At 38.6% G+C, this 26,446-nt stretch overlaps 1 protein-coding gene across 1 annotated transcript; it reads left to right on the forward strand.

Annotated features, from left to right (window-relative positions):
- The first annotated feature begins 5,946 nt into the window (after positions 1-5,946).
- On the forward strand, positions 5,947-26,021 carry WDR1 (WD repeat domain 1). The gene is made up of 15 exons (XM_005019433.5): positions 5,947-6,108; positions 6,260-6,381; positions 9,935-10,025; positions 12,937-13,084; positions 14,526-14,706; positions 16,539-16,616; positions 17,344-17,424; positions 17,543-17,776; positions 18,613-18,700; positions 19,957-20,113; positions 20,777-20,864; positions 22,318-22,428; positions 22,891-23,064; positions 24,187-24,331; positions 24,643-26,021. Exons 1-15 carry the CDS (start codon positions 6,093-6,095, stop codon positions 24,750-24,752), a joined length of 1,824 nt encoding a protein of 607 aa, XP_005019490.1. The 5' UTR covers positions 5,947-6,092; the 3' UTR covers positions 24,753-26,021.
- Positions 26,022-26,446: the final 425 nt, after the last annotated feature.

Here is a 26,446-nt window from a genome sequence, read left to right on the forward strand (position 1 = left end):
TCTTACAGTGTGCAGTGTCACACTGCAGAATTATTTTGGCTTGTACCAGTGGTATTAGTGGTATGCTACAGGGAGCAGAGACTAGGCCACCAGCAAAATGTGACAACTATAAATGGAGTGGGTGGCCAGTAATCAGAGCCAACATGTAGGAAGAGTACCATGAATCAAAATAAAATACTGATGTCAAATTTGAATGCCACATATGGCATCAAGAGCATCAGCAAATGAAGCACTATAAAGGACACCATCTAACTATTAAGGGTGTCCCGGGTACATGAGTGTCATCTGGATGCCAATGCAGTTCAAAAAAAAAAAAAATTCCTTATTTGGCCATAATACACATTTCTTTTTAGAAATAGCTACTCTTCCTATGATCAGAAATTTCAAGGATTTACATCTCCAATGTCCTTCCACATTTCTAGCCATGTTGATAACAGCACTGCAACTGAATATTTCAACTTTTCTTGTCAGACCAGATCAACGATGAACACTCAGGAAGGAATAGCTTTTGTTTGCAGCTGTGTATAACTACAGACAGCATGTAATACATATCTGGGAGAAACAAAAGCCTGCCTCTTTCAGAAGCTATGTGTTTCTTTTGTTGTTAGGAGTAATACAGGTACAGCTTCTCTTATGTGGCAGTAGGCATGGAAAAAATTCCTGACACTGGAATACCTACATCATAGCAGTCATCATAACAAATGTACAATGTGCTCCATTGCATGGTAACTCTGTCCCATGATCCCAGATGTAGTAAAGATCCTTTTTTAAACCACTTAAGCTGGTTAGGAAGAGAGGAGCTTTAACTGCTTGACAATTTTGGCTGTTGTAAATTGCCTCATTTAATTTGGTTTAAGGCAGTTGTGAAATACAGAGATATAAATACATATGGTTTCCCAAGTCTTCATTACAAAAGATTGTTATCTCATCTGTTTCAATCTGTATAAATGTAAATAGAGTAAAATAAAGTAGCCCATAACCTATATCATGTTACAGGAACTAGTCAAATATATATGCTCAAAGACATAAAACTTCTGCAATACAGTCAACTGATGTTAGAATTTACACCTGCTTCCAGCTGGTGTATACTTTAGGCCCCAAATCAGGAAAGCAATTGGTTTTCTTCTTCTTTGAGGCAATTACAATACTATTTTAATGTATATATAATCTGTTATATATACCTGTTATCTTTTTAAATCACTGCATTCAGCTAAACCCTTTGACTCAGTTAGCCTGTGGCTGAGAATTCCATGGGTTAATTCTACAATACTCCTTCTATCATTTCTAAATCAATTGCCTTTTAATTTCAATGACTGCCCTCTTAAGAGGGTGAAAAGGATCTAATTGCCTCCCTATGGACCACTTGTAACTGCACAGCCCTCTGAAATTCACTTTTTCATTCCTGTGCTGGATTTCTGTGTAATTTAACTTGATCACGTATCAAAATGCCTTCCTTCTCCCCGGTTGAAAATTATTTTGTCATCTCTTCAGGTTCTCTCTGATAAATTTTCTGACAAGATGTCCAAAACAGAATGCTATGTTACTGGTGAAAACACAGACTACATCGATAAAACTTTTTTTTTTTTTCCTAAGAATTTTAATTTTCCATACCCTTTTCTCATTCCTTTATGCAGCTGGGGGTATTAGAAACACATCTTTATACATTATTGTCAATGTTACTGAGATCTGCCACAAAATAAATAAACAAATAAATAAATAAATTCTGTTGTTGAGCATATTCACCAGAACTTTGTGTAACAAGATAGTGTCTTTGTATTACTAACAGCTCCAGCTAAATCTGTATTGATTCAAACACAAAGAGGGTTGTGTCTTCAGAAGGGAGTCCAACAGCAATATTTTAACAGACAAACCTGCATTTTGGAGCATCTGAGATGCTCTGAACACTAAACTCTGAACGCATTGGAGAAGACTGCAGCACTTTGGCCATTCCAGAAAGGTCCACATATGACCATTTTACTTTTCATCACCTTTGTAGAGCTCCTGCAGTTCTTTTCAACGTACAGATCCCATGGAGACAGAGATTTTGCAAGCCCTTCGCTAATTGCTACAAATGCCAGCTGGAGCACCAGGTGCTCAAGTAGTTACTTTCCACATTGTTTCATTAGAGTTAAACTTTCAGGTTTGCTCGGCTCCTGACAATTTTAAGAACCAGTAAAATAGAGAAATAACCAAGGTTTAGTTCAGTAGCAGTCAAAGCTAACCTAAGTCTGTATTGCTGGTTTCACAACCTTCCCATCATACATTACAAATCCCTTGCAGCAGCCCCTGAGCTCATTTAACAGGACTGTGAAACAGGCCAGCATTCATTTAACTGAAAACTAACCTGCCAAAAATTTGATATGGTTTAGCTCAGTTCAGGTCTCCAATCTAGGAATGGAAACACACAAGTATCAGAACAATGGATGGGGGAATAAGCTGAGGGAAACAACAGTTTAAATTTTTATATATTGCATGATCAAGTGGCTACATACATATATATATATAAATAACAATTGAAACTATTGTAGTTTTTAGCTTTCAGTGTATTTCAGGGTATCACAGTCAGATAATACTCATCGCAGTCTGTCTTTTTTCATTGACTCTACAACCAGAGTTCTGATATTGATCCCAGAGGAGTCTGTCTGGAATAAAAAATCAGTATTTCTTACAGAAAAAAAAAAACAGACTATTAGACTATTTTTCTGGTATTTGCAACAAATATTGTATTAACTAATATATAAAGCACTGACATCTGGCATTCTAAATTTTTGTTACAATAGCAGCAGGTATGATGCGCAATGCTAATTCTCATTTCAACCTCTGGGTTTCTTTTCTGTGACGGGGAGCAGTTTCCACCATTTATACCTCAGGAAATGGTGATAAACCAGCTACAGCCTGGGGAAAAAAAAAAAAACAAAAAAAACACAGCACAAAGAACTATTTCATTTAACATTCTTTTTCGAAAAGCTGATGGCTACTCAGCATCACACAAAACTTGTGTATAAATGCAATGCTATGCTAAGTGATGTGGAAATACCAAAGGACTGTGAAATACTTTCTAAAGAGCTATTAACGTGTGCCTGAGGCTATACTGCTGAGCTGCAAATTTAAGGGGCGTGTTTGCATCAGTATTCAAGTCATATTTGTTAGTGAGTAAACGAGAAAGGTAAATAGTGCCAAAAACATCTGAAAAGTTCCTATGGATTTTAGAAATTCCCTGCATTGAGCCATACAACAGCACCATCACTGACTATTTATTACTTTCTTAGCTAACAGCCTGAAGTCTAGCCTTAGATCCACATATCTTCCTCACACAATGTTGTCATTTATGCATATTGTTACCCTAATGCTGGCCCACAGCCTCCAGCATAACATTAGTATTCAACCATAAATACGTGAATAACATCTCTGATATCACATGCCTAATGGCAAACACCTACATGCCTGGAGAAGTGAGGCAGTAGGTTACAAGCCTTCTGGAACATAAATTTATCATTACATATTTTACAACCCACTGTATGTATCTGTGACCAACTAAGTAATAATATTCAACTGTTCTCTAAAGCAACCTAATATGATGTCCCCATCATCACTATGTGATGAATGCTATGTGGATGAAGCACAGTATAGCAGGTGACACATTTACACTCTTGAAAAAGACATAGCAAAACCTTGCTTTCCAAAACACTCAGAGATATACTAACATGTGCCAAGCTTAAGCCCAAGGGTGGCAGACTATTCTGGCACATTTAGTTTGGTTGACTGAAGCACTAGCTGCCCACCCTTCTGTCAAAGACCACCATCTCCACAGCTATACTGATGTAAACTGACAGTGGCAGATTCCCACATTTAATGGAAGAGCCAAAGGACAGCTGGAACAGTAACGTCTTCAACTATTTCAAATAAACCTGCAACCAAACTTGTATCAACCGTAGTTCTCCAAGAGGCTGAGGCATTTGCATCTCCAGATAAATAGAAAACTCCTTTATAAAAATCCCAAGACTCTGCCAAAGTATAAGGATGGTCGTGAAAATGCAAAAAAATTGCTAAGGCAGGTTAAAAGTTATTAATGTGCTAACCAAGTTACCAAAAATAAGTCTTTACAGTGAAAAAAGTAACCTCTTCTTCAATGCCATCCCATACTACAAGCTGAAAAAATGGAAGCTCCAGACTTGCCGTGCTGAGTCTTACTAGTCTACTTCAGATTTTAATTTCTAGCCCCTTAAATAATATACTAATCTTAAAAATTTAAAAAAAAAAATCAGTTCTGAAAATCTGACCCTACACTTTTCACAAGTCGCCACAGGCATACTTGCTGCTTTCAAACCTAGACCGTTATTTATGAGGTCATTGATTTAAGAAATTACAAATGCAATTCCTGCAGGGAGAGGTAATTTTTTTTTTCTTTTATTTTGGGGGGGAATGAATATAGTTTAAAAAAATGTAAACACAGAAATATTAGGGTTGGAAAAGACCTCCAGGATCATCCCGTCCAACCATCCCCCTACCATCAATGTCACCACTAAACCATGTCCCTAAGCACCACATCATCGTTTTGGGCATGTAAGGTTTTACTCACGTACACAAGATATAACACAGCTTTAATGCACAAAAACACTTTATTGCAAATGCAGAATTTTTATCTTGTATTCATTGTCAAATATTGGCATAATAAAAAATGTATAGCTTCATTTATTTATTTATTAACAACAACAAAAATGAACACATCAAAAAAAAAATGTCGTCATATGGATAATTTGATTTTTACTAGGCATTCATTTAGAGGAAAAGTAATGTAAGGAAACCAGGCACAACAAAGGAAAAACCCAGTGCTAGGTCACTTTATGAATGAGGCAAGTTAGTGACAAAAGCACAAAACAGCACCCATTTCAGGAGCTTCTGCCAATTAGCTATAAATTCTTCACCTTGCTGTATAATGAAGAACTGATGGTATGCTCAGGATGTATACTTATAATACTGGAAGGAGAGAAAAATATTTTTTTCCTAAGTTATAAAGGAGTGGTGAAGGTGGCACATGTTTCTCCTTACTACTTGTCTAAGTGGACACCTGGTTCTACCTCGTGGTAAGATGTGAAAACTATCAGTTTGCTAAGCACCTGAGCAGTATCTGGACTTGAATGTCATCAAATAGCATGAAACTGCAGGAAAATACCCTATTAACAATTACAGCATAACTATAAGCTTCAGAGGGATGAGGCAGGACTGATCTTTGACAAAATACTGACTGCAGGCAGGACGCGGCTTCTTAACACCACCGCAAAAGGAAACCAAGGGCCAGACACCTTCACAGCCCGTGTGGCAGGAGGTAACCGCAGCCGGCTCCATCCCTACCCACCACCATGGCTGTCTGCAAACCCAAAGGAAGGCTCTGCGCTCTGCATAACTCCTGACCAACACCCCGTGTGCCCTCGGTGGCTGTTACTGGGACAAATACTCCCTAGGGGCCATGTTTGACCACACATCAAGAAGCAGAGGCCCATGTGGCATGGCGAGGGGAGCCGCTGACAAGAAGATGGGAGAGGGGTAAAAGCCCAGGTGCCAGGAGCTCCCCCACCTCCCTCTCCTCACAGCTCCTCTTCCCGCCACCCACCCGCCGTCCCCATGGCAACGCCAGCAACCGCCCTTCACAAGTCCCCCTGTACGGCTTCACCACCGCTCCTGCGCATGCGCCGCTCAGATGGCGGCAGGAACATTCGGTAGCGCGGTGCTGCCCGCGCATGCGCAAGGCGCCGGGTGACGCCCAAACCCGAAAGCGGGCACCGCCGCCGCGTGGCGCCCTGCAGCTCCCAAGCGCCGGGGCGGTGCCAGTGCCCGGGCGAGCCGACGGCATTTCCGGGGGAGGGCGGGAGGGAGCGGCGCGAGCAGAGTTGACTATATATGGTCATAGGCAGCGGCGGGCGGCGCGCGGCGCGGCCGCTTCCTGGTTCGGGCCGCGGCGCTGAGGCGGCGGCGGGCGGGTGAGGAGCAGAGCGGGAGCCGAGCGGCCGCCGGTCTGCCCGCCTGCGCCTCCCTCCCTTCAGCGCCCTCCCGCTCCCTTCCTTCACAGCGCCTCGGGCCGCGAGCGGGCGAAGATGCCGTACGAGATCAGTAAGCCCCCGGCGAGGCGGAGGAGGGAGGCTGGGGGGCTCCGGGGGACCGCCGGCAGCAACAAGTGACCGCGCCTTCTCTCTCTCTCCCCCACCCGCCTTCTCTCTCTGTCTCCCTTCCCTTTTTTTTTTTTTTTTTTTTTTCTCCTCAGAAAAAGTGTTCGCCAGCCTCCCGCAGGTTGAACGAGGCGTTTCCAAAATCCTCGGAGGTGATCCTAAGGGCAATAATTTTCTCTACACCAACGGAAAATGTGTCGTCATCAGGAACGCCGATGTAACGTATCCCGCTTTATTTCGCTCCCTGCCCCGGCCCCGCTCGCTAACTTTGGGTTTTTGGGTTGCCTTCCCAGCCCCTCTCCCGCAGCAGCCCGGGCTTCCTTCACGCTTAATTATCGCAATTTGAGGTCGCGGCTCCGTGATGGGCAGCAGGGGGATAGGAAGGGTGCATGACTCATGCGTGCAGCCATGGGCAGCAGCTACAAAAATCTGTAAAAAATCATTTTTTCCTTCCGTTCTCTGCATAGGATTTACGCAGCAGAGACCGGTATGTTCTGGTTGGCCCTGTTTATCTCCTCCTATGCCACTGTTAGGAAGTTGAGAGTTCTGTTTGCCTAATAAACGAAGTCTTCCTTATTTCCTGTATTGGGCCTTTTGCTAGTAAAAGGAGCATGCAAATACTTGCAAACAACTGTCTTTAAGTCCATTATTCTGTAGCTTCCCCCCCACCGTGTGAGCACTCCAGGAATCAAACCAGTTGTCAGGTACTTGACTCTGTGGCAGGCTGCACCTTGAGCCTTCACCCTGCTCATAGGGAATTTTTCTTGTCATTTAAATATTAAAATGCCCCCAGTTAACGTTTTCACTGGTGTCATGTTTTTTTGCTTTGGTGATAACTAGGGAAATGTTAAATGAGTTATTTAAATGATTTCAAAGATGGCATCCCTTAGAGAAGTGTGGAGGAAGTGTTACATGTCTTGGCTATTGTCTTGCTATTGGTTTTCAAAAATCATTCTTTACATCAAAGTAAATGCTCACTCTTTAGAAAAATCAAATTTTTCCCTAGATTTAATTATCTCTCTTACTCTAAGCTTGGCTTGCAGTGGGGAGGGCTGCAATGGGACAGATTCTACCTCTGGAATTTCTGGGTCTCCACGACGGTGTATTTGTTGATGTCTGCTTCTGCTTTTGTAAACTGTTTTTTTCATGAGATATTTTCCTGATTCATCTCATCACTCCCACTGTATTCAGATGTTCCTTCACAATCATGTCATAACACAGAAATGCTAGTAAACATTTAATTCTTTAAGTTCAGTCACTGAAAAACAAAACCATGCTTGTAATCTGATTTTAATGCCTCAGTATTTATCCTATAGTAATAGTGTTTCACTCTTGGTGTCAAGAAAAGTTCAGTTTTCTGAAACCATAACCCCCAGTTAAACACTGTAATGGCATACAGTGCAATGAGAGAAGAGAGAAAAGCCACTCTGCTTACATTACAGTTCTTGCCCACGATATGGATTGTGACCTCCTCCCTTGCACTGTCACTAGTGCTTCTCTGACCCTATTTTGGGGAGTTGAATTGGAAGAAAACAACTTGCTTTTTGAATCAGCTCACTGAAGGTTTGACTGGTGCCAATGTTAGTCCCAGCATGAGACAGAATGTAGAGCACATTGCAAAGTCTGAGTGCAAAAGCAAGGTGGGACTCTGGGAGTTCCAATTTAGACTGTTTAAACTCTCAAGGGATGTTGAGAATGGAAGTCATAAACCCTTCAGTTTTATGTTATTTAAGCTGGCATGCAAATTTACCTGAACTGGCAAGCAGGGGAAGAACACCCACCTCTAAGAGCTAATCAGTGGTGATGAATATAGCCTTCAGGGTTAATATGTGAGCATGAGCTAGAGACATTCTTTAACAAGGAAATGTCCTGGAGTGGTGAAGAAGCTCTCAGAAACAGAAGGACTAGTGATATTTGTAAGGTTTCATACTTCATAAATAATTTATACTGTCTTCATGGGTCCAAGCCTACTTCCAAGCTTGGAACTTTAACTGCTTGTTTTAATACGTGGCTCTGGTTTCAGTGTTCAAAATAAGCCACATAAGCTCTCTTCTAGTTGAATCTGGTATTAGGTACTGTATTTGTCCTAGCTAACAAACTTATCCTAAAACCTCTTTAGAATTGATTTTTTTTTTCTTCCTGGTATGAAAAACACATGAGATTTAAAAATAAATTAAAAAAAAAAAACAACAACAACAAATAAACAGGGTTTAAAATGGTAATTCTGACTTCCTACCTCATATCCTGAATTTATTGACTGTATTTTAAATTTTGGAATTTGATCTTAATGGTGCATTTCACCCTCTAAGTCAGTCTGTACGTTCAGTCTCATCCCCTTAGGTCCCTGAACTCTCAGAGTGTTGCTATAAAACAGCAGCCACTTACGTATGCCATTACTAACCGAATGTGGGGATGGTTTGAGCTCCTTAAACTTGGAGGTGGTGCAGCTATAGCTCAGGGAAAACATTATCGTGTATTGCTTAGCTAAAATCCCAGTTGCACACAAAATGGAGAATGACATGAGGATGCTGCAAATGCAGACAATTGTGACTTAAGTAAGGCTATAATGCACTCAAGCAATGTAAAAGCAGGAATGAAAAAGCTGCTGCTTGCATGAGTAAGCTATATTTTGTCTCCTGAGATGTAGCAGTACTGCAACAGCAAGAACTCATGCAAGCTAGAGACTCTGCTTTCTAACACAGAGCAGGTGCTTTAGTTTTTCCTGATTGGACAGCTGAATCATGCCACGACATCAGGTGGTTCTCTGGTTTGGTTGGATAATTCAGTACTTATTGCAGCAGCTAAAATGGACTTTTGTTTTAACCATAGGATAATGTTTCTGGAGCTGGAAGATGCCTGTTAACTGCCAGTAAAAGGTTGCTCTAAGGAGTAGTGCGTTACATTGTAGCTTAATCAGTGTGTTCGGGAGATACGCGGAATGGCTTTTTTGTTTATGCAGTTAATTTGAGAGCAGGCATTGGGAGAATTTTTTCTAGATGTTATCCTTTGATTGGTGTGGCACCTCAGTATTGTAACACCACTGATCTTCTGAGGCGCAGTCAGTTTTATTATCCAGCCTGAAGCCTTTGAAAGCACATAAGACCAAAGAGATAAAACTGTGATGACATGGCAGCAAATTTCTTTAAGAACTCCTGTACAGCTGTTGCTACTAGGGAAGACTTCCTGTGCTAGTCTAGTAGCTTTTTAACCAGATTTCAGTTGGCAAGAATGAGTAAGCCTTGCACAGCTCATTGGTTACTGAGTAATCCGGAGTGTGCGTACTGATGAGTAACGGCCATGCAGTATGGTTAACCATCTGCTGAACCTTCATACTCCACTATAGTACAACTTCTGGGTATGTGTTCTGAAGCACACCTTGTGTTTAGTGGTCTACATAGAGAGCTGTCTTACCTGGCCAGCCTCATAAAAAGGACATCTGATGCTTGGCATGCTACTTCTGGACAGGGTTTTCCTACTTTTCAGCAGATACTGAAAGGAGAAGAGGGTCACAGCTAGTTTTGGTTGTAAGAAGAAATGCTTTAACTGTGCCAGTTGTGAGAAATTAGCATATGATGCTTCAGTCATAACTGGACAGCAATTTTCTGCAATGTGCCCTGCAGTTTTCTTCTCATTTGTAGACTATATCTTGATTTAAAGGAGAGTGAGAGAAATGCAGGGGGAAATTATGAATTTTATCATGGAATGTCTGATTTTACTCCTATGAAAACCAGAAAATATTACCTAGTAACATTTTTTTTCCTTTTAATTAGAATCCTGCAATTGCTGACATCTATACCGAGCATGCCCACCAGGTTGTAGTTGCCAAGTATGCTCCTAGTGGATTCTACATAGCATCCGGAGGTAAGGTATTGATGCGCATGCTGGATGGGCTGTGGGGGCAGAGCTGTTAAAAGTGCTTGGCACAAAACTTATTGGCACAACAGAGGAGAGTTAACCTTTAAATGTATGTCCAAACTATATGCATCCAATGTGATATGCTGCAATGGCAGTTTGTGAGGGAGGAAGGAAGAACTTGTGCAGTTGTTCCTCTAACCTCTTTCTAAAGTGTTGAGTTCTGTTTCCTGCTTGGTCTTTTTAAAATTGGTGCTTAAATCAGAAGGAACCTGGAAATCAGCTTTACAAAGTAGAAAGTTAAATAGAAGAAAGCTTAAATGACGTCTGTACATGCAGCAGAATAAGCTATTTCTGAAATATGGGGCTACTGTTTCTTCCCATTAATATACTTAGATACTTCAGGGGTGAGGGAAGAATATACTCATTTTGTTTCTATAGCCCCTTTTTTCCTGACAGAAGTTGGCAAGATTAGCATCATTTTTCTTACAGTTGTAACACAAACTAAAAAAGGCTTTCACTGGTAAGTTAACAGGGAGAGTGGCAGATTCTAAACTTCTGTGAAATATATATATGTGTGAATGAATATCTGAGAATGGGCAACGTGAATTTCCTTCTGTGTGAATTTTCTGGATTATTAGCAAAAATGGTTGCAGTTTTTGATGACTTACAAAGAACTAAAACCCATGTTAACAGCAGCTTGGTTCAAATAATTCATTCTTTTCAGGAGGACTTGGTGTACAGTTGAAGAATATTAACTTGCAACCTCCATTTCTTAGAATTGCAATCAATTTGTATATTAAAAAAAAAAAAATGCCATTGTCAGTTAGAAACACTTGAGAAGCAACTAGTGGGCCCAAATAGTGCAAAACTTCCTGGTTTTAAGTAACAGATCAGTTACTATTAATGAAAATAAACATTCTGAATATGTACCCCTTAGTAAGTCTAGACTCCTTTACACAGGCCTTAGTAGTTCATGAATTTCTCACCAATTTTACAGGTATAACACTTCTGAATTTGTAAAATACCTATCCTTTCCTGCATATCCAAAAGCTGTGTTAGAATATGTATCTTCTGAATACTGGAGAGCTTTAAGAACACTGATAACACAGCCTTAGGTTTTTATATTTTTTGTTGTTCCTTTTTTCCCCTCCTTGTCTGAAGGGAACGAAAGCCAGGATTTTCTTGGCTCAGTCTTGTGTGTGGACCATATGTCAAACCGAGTACCTTCTTAAAATCGAGCTTGTATTCTTTATTCTACCAACTTTGTGCTGTAGGTTTTTGCTGTACTTAACCCTCAGGATAACTATCTATTTTGTTTTTGTGACAATGTAGATTCAGTATTCTGTAAAATAGGTTATATATGCCTAGCTTGATCCGAAAAGATGTCTTTCATTCGTGATCAGCCTTGCTTCTAGGGGAATTATTCATTTTTTTTGTTGTTGTTTTTATTCTTTAGAAGTTGTTTGTCCTACCCCGGTAAACAACCTTAGGCTGTAATATTTCCTTTAAAAACTGTCTTCTGTATATCACTTATGGTTTCATGATACTGCTGAGCATTGGGTCTGAAGACAGTATCAAGACTCTTTAAGCTTGTTGAAGTATAACATGTAAGACTCACTTCTTTATAAGTTTGCATTACATATGCAGCCTGCATTAATGCTTCATGAGACAGACCTTTGGCAATATGTTTTGTGGATTTTAAGGTAACTTCTTCCCTATTGCTGTCATAAGAGACATAGTAATGTGAGATAAGACAAAATTAAAGCTGCGTGTCCTATCTGTTAATAGATAAAACAAACAGATTTTGAAGTCTGAACTTAAATTCCACTACAAAAGCATTCTCTGTAAAATGAAAGGTTCTAAATCTGTCCTTTTAGCAGAAGTAAAGAAGGTGAGTCAATGGGCAGGTCCCAAAGATAAAGGGATGCTGTATGTCCATGCTATAAAGATGCACTGATACTCAAAAGAGCTCTGCTGTGCTGGAAGATAGGCCTTTAACATATAGTTTATTCTAAAAAATGTTTTTTATGAAGGGTTCAATACACACAATCCACTGTGTGGGCTTTGTTACAGATATGTAAACCTGTCTGTGCATAGAACAATTCTGCTGGTTGCAATGTTGCACCACGGTAATTGCTTCTAAATGGAAGAAAGCTCTAGTTTTGTGTAATACTTAGGGGAAATAATGACCAAGGCAGCTGGGATTATGTTGCCCTAGATTGTTAGGATTTGTTGCATCTGCTGCTTGTGTCATTAGCATTTTTGATACTGTTAGATTTCTTTGTAATAATCTAGAAGCTGCATGTGGATACCTGCAGAAATGAGCATGTACATGCTTTTGTATAGAAAAAGCATTCTGATGTGTGCATGAGTAGAGCTTTATATGGGTAGAGGTCTCTTCATACCTCTCTCTATATATCTTCATATTTACATGCAAAACAGGTTTGCTACAAAGGTGTAAAAAAAAGTTGAAATGTGAATTTTAGTACAACAACCACTGTCCACCAGTTTCCTTTCTTATTGTAGGGTAGGGTGGCTTACTTTCCAAAGTAGCATGTGTGAGCCATCTTGTAGTTGGTGGGGGATTTTCATTTTTTTGGTAACACAGACATGTAATATGCAAATGCTTACCTTCTCTTTACTATGTGATTTTAATCACGTTCTCAAAAGTTCTTTACATGCATTGTATTTATTGCAGCATGTCTTGAGCCTTAATAATCTGGTTAAAAACATACATCAGTGAAACAGATATAGTCTTCAGCATTCTTAAATCAAGTGATTTGTGGTTGTTGAGATAAGATTGGTTCCTAGTACCAATGTTCAGTGTAGCTGAAAATTTGTATCCTGGCAGATTGTTGAGTCATGTGACCAAGTCATACTGGAACAACAATAGTTATATTCTGCTTTATTATGGCAGATGTCTCTGGAAAGCTAAGAATCTGGGATACTACACAGAAGGAACACTTACTGAAGTATGAGTATCAGCCATTTGCAGGAAAAATCAAGGATCTTGCCTGGACTGAAGACAGCAAGAGAATTGCTGTGGTCGGAGAAGGAAGGGAAAAGTAAGTAATTCTTTTGTATTTTGTATAAGTTGTACATATGTCTGTGTATTTATGCATAGGTATTTGTGTGTGTGTATAAATATTCACACTGTAAACCTCTGTAATCTAGCAAAGCAGATTCTTTGCAGAAAGCTTTTCCTTCTTCAGAGGAAGGAAATCATGGTTTGTTCCCTCTTTAGACTTCAAAATGTCCTGTTCTGCAGCAGAATACTTTATGAAGTATTTGACAGCTGTAGAGGTACTCAGAAAATACAGTAGCTTAGTTTAAAGCAGTTACAATAGCTTAGTTTAATTTGTGTGGGTTTGCTTATTTTTTTAGGGGTGATATTATATTAAATATCTGTTCAGTGTGACTCTTTGGGGATTTCTTTGTCTGATTCTGACAGAGTAGGAAAGAAAAGCCACAAGTAGATTCTCTTCCTCTTATTTAACCCCTCTCAAATTGAGAATACAATTGAATAAGACTACAAATAAAGAAAACCTTGCATCTGAATTCTCTCACCCAGCAACACTCCCATACTTTTAGGTATTACTGTGTTGATTAAAATTGCAACCAGTTGTCCTTGTCTGACTAAATAAGGTATCTGTTTCAGTTAGATTTGTCCTTCATGTTTAAAGACTGGCAGATCTCTAAAGCAGAGTCCATACCAAGTAGTCTCATATCCAAATGTCTGAAAAACAGTGTGGTCCTGTTCCCCACCTCCTGTACCATTTCTTAAAAACCATGTCCTGATATTGCAGAGATGTTCTTTGTCCTTGTCTGTCCCTTCACCCCTACCTGCCCCTTGATAGGTACTGTAGAAATTTTGTTCTTCTGCATTAAGAAACTGGACTCTTTCATATTAGGTGTGTGTACTTCAAAACTAGAATTAAATGCAGAAGTCATTCTGTTGAATGCAGAAGTCATCCTACAGAGCCCATTTTAAATAGCGATTTTCTGATAGTTTAATGCCATGTACTGACTATACTGATTTAAATGCCATTGTACTGACTATACTGATTAAAAAAAAACACCTTAAAAGGCAAAAATGATTCCTTATATCTTTAAGTAATTGTTGTAAAAGTGATGGTACCCAACCTGGACTAAATTGTCAGATAATTGATCTGATGCTATTGTTACCCTAGCTCTCTGAGTTCTGTGTAGTGACTAGGTAGTTGGCAAAACTTAGTGCTTTCTCTTATAAACCAGTAGACTTGCTGAAGAATATCTTCGTGGTCTCAGTTAGTCTGACCTTTTCAGCAAATGTCTCCTATTAAAGCCTAGGTTCTATCTCCAGCAAGATCTTAAATATCCTTCAGGGAACTGTGATGTGGTTGCATGAGATTAATGAGATGACCTAATTTCTTTGAGTGCACTCGAATCTGCTGTTTGCAGATGATCAAGGAATTGATCTAAATGTAACCTTTATGAATTATACTTAATGTGTACTTCTCTAACTAGATTTGGAGCAGTGTTCCTGTGGGATAGTGGTTCATCTGTTGGTGAGATCACTGGACACAACAAAGTGATCAACAGCGTGGACATAAAACAAACAAGACCTTATCGTCTAGCAACTGGCAGTGATGACAACTGTGCTGCTTTCTTTGAGGGACCTCCATTCAAATTCAAGTTTACACTAAGTGTGAGTTTTAAGCTTAGTTATGGTTATATTAAACTGTATACCAAATTAACTAAAAGCTTTACAACAAGCTTGCGGTTTTTGTCACAACTAGTTTAAATAAGTTCTTAATTCCCTCTTTTGAGCCATAGTTGGTGTCACGTGTCTGTCTTAAACCCATGTTTATATATAACTGAATGCTTAGCTCAAGCCTACAAAACCAAAAAAGATAATTGCTTAAGAAGAAAACCTGAAGCATTTTAAATTAATTTTGGCCTTACATCCTCTTTCATAGCATAAGCAGTAGGAATTCTCATCTGCCCTTGTGGTGCTCCATGAGCTCTGCTTCCTGACAGAGAAATGCGTAGTGTTTCTTAAGACTTCAAGGTGCTTGATTCAAGAGAAGTGGTTGTGTGAGTGGAATTTCCCAATCTGCTTAAGAATGCTCAAATCTTAAATCCCAAGGCAGCTTTGAAAGGGTGAGAGGAGGTGTTTTGAAATGTAACCAACCACAGAAAATATATACCCAATACTCGTAGAAATCAATTTTCTGTTTTTACATTTTCTTACTTTTTTTATTGTACTAATTGAAATCTTGTAACTGAAAGGAAGCCTGGAACTACCACATTTAAGACAGTCATTGTTACTTGAGGCAAAAAAAAAAAAAGCCAAGAACTTGTGTAGCTTTTTCTGATGCCATAAAACGTGTCTTGCCTAAAAAACAAACAAAAAAACAGTATTGCAGAGATACTGGATTTTATTGGACTAGTAAATTCCAAATATTTATTGGCTCTTTTTAAAAAACTACAGTAGTAGGACTTATTTTCGTAAGTATGTGCTTTGAGTAAGCTTCATACATTGACTTTAGTAAGGATTCCATTCCAGTTCTAGAAAAGGAATTGTTTTGAGCTCTGCAATCCAATGAAATGATGTAGTTGCCTAATATATTTCTGAACTTAAGTTGATACTTACATTTTGCTAAGCTGGTTCTTCTGGAGCTGTGAGGTCTGAATTGCTTACCAGTGCTGCTCAGACTGGTATGCGCTGGAGCCTTCCTTTTAAAGTGATATTTGAGTTGCTGTATGGGATTCAAGTACAGGCTGTTAAATGGCTTAGATTGAAGCTTGAGGTATTGTGGGGGTGAAAAATGTATTTAATCAAAGAAAGTAGGTTAGAACCTGCCTTTTATAATACTAAAAATAGTCTTCTAAATCTCTTTGCATGGGAGCTTTGGCCTCATTGCAGTGCTTTCCTATTTAATGTGTGCTTTCTAGTTAACATCGTTTGAATAGTCTCCTATTTGTAAATGGCCTATTTGCGGAGCATACATCAGTCTTGCCTGGTTATTTCAGAGCTAGTGTGACTGCAGTCTCCCAGAATTGGAATTCCAGTGGACAATTTATTCTTCACTACTCTGTTCTTTTTACAATAATGAGCATAAAATACTTTTCTGTGTGCAAGATTTACTTGGACAATGAAGTAAGTCAAACTTTAGAGAATGCTGCAGAAGAATTGACTTGAGGACAGGAATCCCATGATTGCATATAGGCTGCATGTGAGTTTTTCCCCCCCACATATCCCTGATACAGAGGTTACTCATTCACCTGGTATTGTGCAAGTAGTGTGAACTACATCAATATCCAACGGTTTCTTCCCTGGGCTGTTGTTGATTTGCGTGATCTTCTTCAGACAGAGGCTTGGTTTGTTCTTGAGAAACTGAATAGCAGTATTCTCTACAGCAGGCATCTCCTACATAACTAATTTATGGCTTGAATATAGAAGAACTTCATTGTTACTGGATTATCTCCTATGTAAACTAGTCTCATCTTGTATGCTGGTTGTTCTCTTTTCTACAGGACCATACGCGGTTTGTGAACTGTGTGAGATTTTCTCCTGATGGGAACAGATTTGCTACAGCTAGTGCAGATGGCCAGGTAAAAAACAAGTAACTTTCTGTAGTGATTTTTAGAATGAGAGTTTGTTGTGCATTTTCTTATTCCTGCTTTTTCTTATTCGTGCTGCTTTTTCTTATGAGAAATGAATGGCTTAAACTTTGTGTCCCTCTATAGAGGTGTAACAGCTGATATCAGACCATTTTCACTTAGCCTTGTCCCTGTTCCATCTCCCTGATGTATTACTTCTCTTGGAGATGATTTTGGTAGGAATATATCAGACTTTTGCAATATGTACATCTTCTTACGATTCTGAAATTTCTTGTTGAAATACTGAACTCATAGATGGTATTGCGGCTCCATGTGGACACCCTGCTGCTAAGGCCAGATTTAATAACATTTACCATAGGCTGCTCCTTCTATGTAGTAGATTTCCATGTTGTAGGCAGATACCCATGACAACAGTGCTAAGCAGCTGCCATCACAGCGGGAGTTAAAAATGTTACATGTCCCACAATTTCAAATGTCAGGATCCAATGTACAGGGTGGCTTACTGTGCTTATTTAGAATTGTCATTTTATTGATTCAGGCTTAAATATCCAATGCAGGGATACTTGTGCCTCTTCAAAAATCTGCTACTTAATAAGCTGGGAAGTGTGCTTTGTAACAAAAGAACATGAGCAATGCAAGTACCGATGTTCTAGTTCTTCAGTGTTTTTTCTGCTGTTACTGATTTTCTATTTGTGATACCTCTGTGTGCTCTTTTAAGATTTTCATCTATGATGGGAAGACAGGAGAGAAAGTATGTGCTCTTGGTGGAGGCAAAGCTCATGATGGAGGTATTTATGCTGTAAGTATCACTTCATTTGTGCAAATGATCCGTGCTGTTTCATTACAAAGTTCATGGACTGTGAAGTCTTGCAATAATAAATGCATTTACTATCTTGCGGTGGCATTTGCTTTTACAGATTAGTTGGAGCCCTGACAGTAGCCAGTTGCTTTCTGCTTCTGGAGATAAAACTGCTAAAATCTGGGATGTTGGTGCTAATTCTGTTGTCAATACTTTCAACATGGGATCAAACGTGCTGGATCAGCAGCTGGGTTGTTTGTGGCAGAAAGACCACTTACTGACTATCTCCCTCTCTGGCTATATTAATTATCTGGACAAGAACAATCCAAATAAACCTTTACGTGTCATAAAGGTAGGTGAAACTTACATTGTCACACCAGAGTCTCTCTAAGTGGTTTGGTGATTGAAGTTGTCTAGATGGAATAGTTGAGTGCTGACAGATGGCTTTGTTAAATGAGCATTGCCAAACAAGCTATATGTGACTGACTATCCCAAGTCATGTAAATCAAAAAGCTACAATGTTATGTGCAGTGATATTGTGCAAATATATACAGACTGATTCGATTTCGATTAAGGTTATCAAATTTTTCTTTTGTAGTAGCTTTAAACATTCTTCAGATGAGAGAAGAATACAGCATAGATAGAAAACTGCCAGTGATGTCTCAGTCAACCAGAGCCACTGTGTTGTGAACAAGGTGACTAGGGTTACTATACAAGTGAGCTTTAATTTTAGGAATTATAGAGTTCGCTGACACAGCACTCTCACGGGAACTTACATTTTTACATGAACTAGAAACAGATGTCCCAGATTCTTGCTACTGCTACTATAATTCTGGCAGCTGGTGTGGGTGCACAACCACATTTAATCTTCATCTGAATTGTAAAGTGCTTGAAAAGTAAACTTTGCCTATGAAAAGGCTGTGAAAGTATTTTGGCCTAGCTAGCAGTCCTTAAGTAATAGGGGTATTCACAGTGCTTATTTTTTCTCCTTAATGAGTAGTACATGTAAATAGCAATACTGCAGTAGTAAAATGACTTCACTAATTAGTGGTTTGTATTCTGGGTGACCTTTAATGCTTATAAATGTTACTTTCTGAATAACCTCTAATTCTCAAATAGATTTGAACTTATATATGGATGTTAAAATGAAAAATTGCTCATCAATAATTATTTGTCTCCTATTCACAGGGTCATAGTAAATCAATTCAGTGTCTTACAGTGCATAAAAATGGTGGAAAGTCCTATATTTACTCTGGCAGTAATGATGGTCATATTAATATCCTTTGAATAATAACGTGATACTTGTTTTAACCTAATAGTCCAAGAAAGCTTGTTAAGGAAAAAAATGCTTTATTGAACACAACTTATATCTGCTGAAGAAACTTACTTTGTCTACTTTGTCTTCCCCATCTTATTTTACTATTTGCCTGCTAAATACACGCCAGTTCCTAATTGCAAATTCTCACTACTTTGTGGTAGGTAGATTGTTAGAATGGAGAAGTAAGGAAATATACAAATTAGCCTCTTGTAACTTTCTGTATATACTTGATTACACATGGGAAATACGTATTGCTGATGCTTGCTGTTACATGCAGTAAATAGGTTCCAGCGTGAGCTGGAAGTCATCTATTTTTTTTTTTTTTTTTTTAGATGTTCAGGCCAAGGAAGATGATAAACTCTTGTTTGATCTCTATCTGACCTAGTAATAAGCACTTCTTACAGCAGTTCTTCCCACCTGTATTCAGGTGACATATTCTGTGACATACCAATCCTGTTCTTTATTTGATATCCCAAATGTCACTAGGCTTTCTCAGTACTCAAGAACTTGTATTTCTCTTAAGATTCAATCCCAGTCCTGCTTTTTTCTGAAGCAAAATGTTGGGAATGCAGAGTGATCCCTAAAGGGCATGGGTAAAGGGTGAGGCTGTGGTGTATTTAGCTAAAAGACTTGGCTTTTCTTCAACATTCTGAAGATTATAAATAAAACTGCAGTCCAGCTTGCCATGATGCACTAAAATGGCATTACACTGGCAGAAACAATCACAAAATAAAGGACTTAGCTCTCAGCAAATCTCTAGCACAAAATAATAGTTCAAACTGATGTTAATATTTCTTATGAGGAAAAGCCAATGTTGCAGGACTTCTAACTGTAATTCTTTTCAAAAGTACTTTGTGTTCTCAGACCTAATGCTAATTGTTCCAGTATTTACTATCAATTGTAAGAACTTATGTAGCTTATTACAGAACATCAGAATTTCATTTAATAAATAGCGTGAGGGATATTGAACACTGACATCGGTTTCCTGGAGAAATTGTAGAGACTCCATTATTGGAGATGCTCAAAACCCAATTGAATGAACAATCTGCTTTAGCTGAACCTGACTTGAGGAAAGGTTTGGACTAAACAATCTCTAGGGGCTACTTCTGGCCTCAGTTTTTCTTATTATATAAGCTATTTAACTTTTTAATTTGGATGTTGTTCTATATCTGACTGCACTGGCATCTTCAAATATTCCTTAATTCTGTGTGTACATTATTGGGATTCTGACACTGGAGAGAATGATGGCTTTTCTGGGAAGGGCCATACAAACCAGGTTTCTAGAATGGCAGTGGATGAAATGGATCAGCTGGTCACCTGCAGTATGGATGATACTGTGCGCTATACTAATCTTAGCAAGAGGGACTACAGGTTAGTTAAACTTATCTTTTATTGTAATATTGAAGCCTTTTTTATTTTACAGCAACCGTTTTATTGACTTATGGGGTATATAATTTTATGCTGCAATTTATTCAGGTTTTAAGTTACCATGGAAACTGTAGAAATGATTGCTGCACCAACCTTGCTTTTTTCTGTGACAAAGGGAAATGCATCCCAGACTTTTTGCTTAGTCTCATCCCTTTCGCAGGTTAGATAGGTATCTGCCTGTATCAGGTGGCTTAGGGGATGGTGGGAAGGGTGTCAGTTACTCTATGATTCATTAATACACAGGAATACTGTTAATAAGCAGCTTTTTAGGAGGGCTGGGATACAGCTGTTTCTTCATCAAAACTGCTACTGAAGGAAAAAAAACCTTTACAGAATTGTATTAAGATCACCTAGTTACATCCAAAATTCATACTCTAGTGTAGTAACACTGACTTTCACTTAGAAGGTATACTACATGATTAAGATATGTTTACTCTTTAGAATGTCAGTAAGGCAACTTTGCAGATCTTAAAACTTTTCATGCATATCAGTGAAGATCATTATTAGGTGATTATTTTAAAACTGATTATTCAATAATATTAAGTTTGGAATATTTTTTTCTGTTTTGCCCTTCCTGCTTCTCTACCCTATCATACCTTCCTCTAGTGGCCAGGATGCTGTGAAAATGGATGTTCAGCCAAAATGTTTAGCTGTGGGTCCCGGTGGTTATACTGTAGTTTTATGCATTGGACAAGTAAGTATTCACTCCTGGACTTCCAACACAACTGCTCTGTTAATAATGCAGTGTATGGTAACAAGATGGCTTCTAACTTGTTTAGTATTGTTAGCAAGAACTTCAGAGAACATAATTAAATGAGCCCTTATGATAGCCTTGCCTTTTTTTCTTCTACCAATTCAATGGTCTTATGTATGGATTTAAACTTCATGTAGTCTCTGGTGTGCATACATCTGAATTCATTATCAGTACAGTTTTGTGCTGGAAGGCTGCGCCAAGTCTAAATTGAAACAGGTAGAAAAGAGCCCTATTTACCTGCTGAATTGGAAGCTAAATAGGCATGTCTTGACTGTTGGATATAAGTGCGCCTGAAATAAATCCTCTCAGGTACTGATTATAAAGAGATTCTGATTTGCTGTCTCATTCAAGTTCATCGTTCTTGATTCCATTCTCCATACTCCTTCTCTTTTTGGAGAAAGAAGAGGAGTTCTGGGAAGAGAGGGAGGGCAGAAAAGGTCAAGGCAATAAAATTAATTTTATCATGTAACTTCTGGAGTAAGCGCACTTATCTCTATGTACTATGCTGGCCTGAAGAACATTTTTGGTAGTATTTAGGACTTCTCTGGTGTATTTTTTTTGAGTGATTCTCTTAGTTGATTCTTTTCTAAAGATTATAGGGATTAAGCACTATGTTTATGCAAGAATATTAACTTCCAAGTAATGCTCTTGTGTCTTCTGTTCAGTGAGGCAGTTCTGGGGAAAAATTGCTTCTTGCTGCTGCATTTTTTTGGCAACTAATCAATTGAAAAAATGCTGTTCAGCGTGGATAACTCTAATTTGCTTGTCAGCAGTATTCAGATCACAATACTCCAGAAGGATTTGTATCATCAAGGCAATCTTGTATTAAAGCCTGCTTAAGTTCTGATGATATTTTTTTCCTTATTTGGATACTTGTTCTATGATTAGGCTTTTCATTAATATTGTCCAAACCTGTTTCCAATGTGAGTTATAATTCCAGTTGTCTGTTACATAAATCTAGGTAGGAGATGGCCCTCAAAATGCAATACTGCAGTATTAATGTGCAGCTAATTTGGTCCTGCATCCCTTCCTTTAATAGTGAACTGGGCAGGGAGTGAGCACTGCTAAAAATACTACTTTATCCATGTTTCTTTTCTGTTCTGACCAAGTGAGGTAAAGCTGAATGCAGTAGAGCATGCACTGTGCTACCTAACGTAGAATGCTTCATCTGCTGTACTAGAGTACTCAGTCACCACACTAAGTGGTAACTTAGTGTCACCACTAAGGCCTTCGTTAATTTTTAAAGGAGTGAATCAGTTCCCTTAGAATCAGAATATAGTAAACTTCTGAGTGGTCAGAGTGGATTTGTGACTAAGCAGTGTGGGTTAGTCATAGCTGTGTATTGGGTGCTTGGAAGAATGATCTTAATAGTAACTGATTTTTTTATTTACAGATTGTCTTGATGAAAGATAAGAAAAAATGTTTTGCAATTGATGACCTTGGCTATGAGCCTGAAGCTGTAGCTGTTCATCCTGGAGGAGGTACAGTAGCAGTGGGAGGAACGGTAAGGTTGCACTTCTTAAATTGTACTTCTGTGAATACTTGCACCAGTAACAGAAGCCTTTAACAATAGTAGATCTGTTGTGTTGAGTAGTAGATAGCAGGTTGTAACAACAGCAGTATTATAATAAGTAACCTATGTGTAATTGGTATTCCTGGGGAATGAAAGCCTAGGTTCTTCCACCACTGTGACCAACATTTTATTTCATTTCTCCCATCTCGTCTTCAGTGTCTATAAAATGTTTTTACTCTTTTGCAAGCTTAAAGTAGGCAAATTCTTCAGTACTGTATTCTAGACTTGTTGGACTGCAGCCAGTATAAATGACAGTTCTTTATACTGTTTCTCAATATAAGCAGTACCAGATGGAATTGATGAAAACAGCCCAGAAGCTTGGTGAGCCTTCCTGTTTCTACTGTGCAGTGATTATTTCTGTACCTTCCCCTCTTCTCCACTTTTAACTTGCAGGATGGGAATGTCCGTTTGTATTCAATCCAAGGAACCTCTTTAAAAAGTGATGATAAGTCTTTGGAAGCCAAAGGTCCTGTTACTGACCTGGCATATTCTCACGACGGTGCCTTTCTTGCAGTCTGTGATGCAAACAAAGTTGTCACTGTCTTTAGTGTCACTGATGGCTATGCGGTAAGAAATGCTGCATTTTTTTGTTTAAAAACAAATGCTGGCATCTTGTAGTGAAATCTGTTGTGGAATGTGTAGCTAGTGGACATAATGGTTAAATTGCAAATGTGTATTTGGTGTTCCTGTGACTTTACTTGACATCTTGGGATAGTGTTTCTTTTCACAGCAGCTTATGTGAAGCCATCAGATTGTTAGAGTAGGTGAGGAAATGTACAGCATAAGTTGGTTACTATGAAAATGCTCAAGTTCAGTCTAATAACAAATAGGGTGGAGTAGGGAAAAGGGTCAGGTTTCCACAGCCTAGGGGTAATTAAATACAAAAGATTACAAAGTATGCAGGTTCCATATTTGGGTCAGCTGAATCAATAGCATGGAGTTTTCTTGCCTTTTTTTCAAAAGTCAATGGATTGCATGCATGTCAAGTAGAGAAATTGTGTGCATTTCTGTACAATAGATAAGAATGCACACCCAATTTGATGAGAATTCTGCAGTGCAGTAAATTTTAATGAAGTGAATAAAGCAGACTTAGCAGTGTAACTTTGCTGTCTGTGGCATACAACTTTGTGGTAAGAACTAAACACTGAAAGGGATATATGGTAGTAGGGCAGGGAATTTTGTTCTGTCCTTAAATCTGTCCTTTCACCAAGAGCCAAGTAACAGGCAATTGCTGCTTCTCAGCTGAGTAGCCAATATGTGAATCAGCATTCTAAAGTCGTTTTTACTGAAACCACACTGAAGTAGAAAATTCAGGATGATATTCCAAAAAAACAGTTTAATTTCTAAGTAAAAAATTAAAAGCATTTTTCTTTTTGAAAACATTTTAAGGGTTATTTGAAAGGCCTCTAAATAAAAAGTAACTTGCTGTATGTGCCCTTTACAGATCCATGTTTCATAGAAAGTCTTCAAATTGTTTACAAAAGGTCTGGATTTTTATATACATTTTATGCCATTTAAAGTTTGATCAAAAGCAGTCAGCACTTGGCTTAGGGCATCCATTTGCACCTTTAGATACACATTAAAATTATCATTATTCATTTCTGTGATGCTATACATTGAAAGCCAGTGATTTCCTGCAGTAGCTGGAACTAATGAAATGACGCTGTATCCCTGTTAACTTTCAAATAGGAACATAATGTCTTCTATGGACACCATGCAAAAATTGTTTGTATTGCCTGGTCACCAGATAATGAACACTTTGCTTCTGGAGGCATGGATATGATGGTATATGTTTGGACTGTAGGTGATCCAGAGACCAGAGTCAAAATACCAGGTATGTCTGCTTCAAAATCTTACTTCTAAAAGTTGCTAATCTTAAAATCCTGCATGGTGCTTGTTTTCTAAAACTGTACAGTAAGCAGATAAATTGCTGTGTATGTTCCCAAGCTAATTTAGCCTTCATGTTAATCTCCTCCATATAACTTAGCTGGCTGTTTTAGCTATGTTCTGTTTAGTTCTTTTATTTTGTAGTAACAAAATATAGTACTAGTATTTAATGCAGCTGAAAATCACTTTTGGAATATGTGCTGAAGTTTTGTCAGCCTGGCCTTCCTAATTATTTTCTTATTTCTCACTGCCATACAGATGCTCACAGACTACATCATGTAAGTGGCTTGGCATGGTTGGATGAACATACTCTGGTAACAACATCCCATGATGCTTCTGTCAAAGCGTGGTCTATCTCCTACAATTGAAATAAGCCGTCTCTTTGGAAGGACCTAATCAGGGACTAGAACTACTGCAGCGGAACATAGCATTTCTCTTAAAGAATCTGTATTGGCCTCTGGGTCTGCTATCATATCCTCATATCTTTACAGGGTGTTCATATCTGTAATTAAATGTACTTTGAAAGCTTTAGCCAGTAACAGTTTGCACATGAAAAGCACTTAAATTATGTCTGGAGCTTAACCTTTGTGCTGAACATTCCAGAGGCAACAGCCTAGCAAGTTGGCGTGAAAGATTCAGGCGTGAAAGATTCAAACTCAATCACTCGTTCTTTTCTAACCAAGAAACATGAGACTGTACAGCATGAGAGTAATACTTCTCATTTTTTCTAATTACAGAACATTTCTGTACTAACGGTCATAGTAAGAATATTTAGTTGTGATCTGAAACCAATCAAGCTGTGTGCAGCTACTGTATATTGCTTTGCTTCTCTGTACTGCACCGAACTGTTGCCTCAGATTTTCTCCTCCAGATAACAAAATGGGGTACATACATAATAAACTTTTTATGTATTTCATGTCAAAGCTTTGTGGTTTATTTTAGGATGGAAGTGTGGGGTTTTGATGTACTTACTGTTGTGGGTATAATGTTTACAAATAATTGTTGTGGCAACTTCTTGCTTTGAAAACACATTTGTTACTTTCATGGAATAAGAATGTCTAGTCATTTCAGTGTCAGAAAAATCTGTTTCAAAGATTAAAGATTTTCTGTTTGAAGGAGGAGAAGCATGTTATTGTTCACAAAAAATGCAGTACTTCTACCACCCTTTTTTGAAAGTACAGGAATTAAACTAAGTGAAGCATTGTTATGACTCAAAGTGCTTTTTGAGGAGATAGTGTTTGCTAAGTAACTTCTATGGATCCGCATGTACAGAACAGTTGCATGTAAGCTGTTATCTAATGCAAACAGATCATGCTCTTGTGTGTAGTTCCCTTCTCACACTCTACAGCACATGTAAGTGATTTGATGCTAACAGTCCAGCCAGGCTGGAGGAGGGCACTGGTGCAATGTAGTAGGATTTGTTACCATCTCTATTGGCCAAAAGTTGGTGGTGGTGTCCACAACCTTGGAATACTTTTTTTTTCCAAACTTTCCTCTAAGTCCTTATCACTGTCACCCCTCCACTATTGGTTTGGTTTTTACTAAGCTTTCCTTTCTGTGTGGATTTGTATGTTGTTTTTCTTATTAGTTATATTTCTATTGATTAATTGTACAGCAAATAAAAATTCTTCCACTGAGCCTTTCACTGATAACTTACAATGTCAGATGTATCATGTTATGTTTTGTTTTTTTTTTAAGGGGGAATAAATAGTGAATGTGTATTTGGCTACATAAGCACAGCACCTTTTCCAAAGAAACTGCTGACCGTTCTAGAGCTATCTATGTGGAAATAGAGTTCTAGGTGAAAATAGAGCCTTCGCTGTTAGGTTGACTATAAAACGTATGTGTGGTAACAGAAACCACTGGCTTGGCTGGACAAATAGTGATTTCAGCTATCATACATCCATTTTTTTTCTGTGTTCCCTTTCTCCTACACCCCTGTTCTGTCTGTGGCAGCTCATGACAAGATGCTCTACAGGCAAGTTTTCAACCCCTTGACCTCTTTTTTAAAAAAAAAAAAAAACAACAAACAATAGACTGGGTGTGGACTGATTTCCATGAA

The sequence above is a fragment of the Anas platyrhynchos genome, chromosome 4 (genome assembly GCF_047663525.1).
Source record: "Anas platyrhynchos isolate ZD024472 breed Pekin duck chromosome 4, IASCAAS_PekinDuck_T2T, whole genome shotgun sequence".
Classification (NCBI taxonomy): domain Eukaryota; kingdom Metazoa; phylum Chordata; class Aves; order Anseriformes; family Anatidae; genus Anas; species Anas platyrhynchos.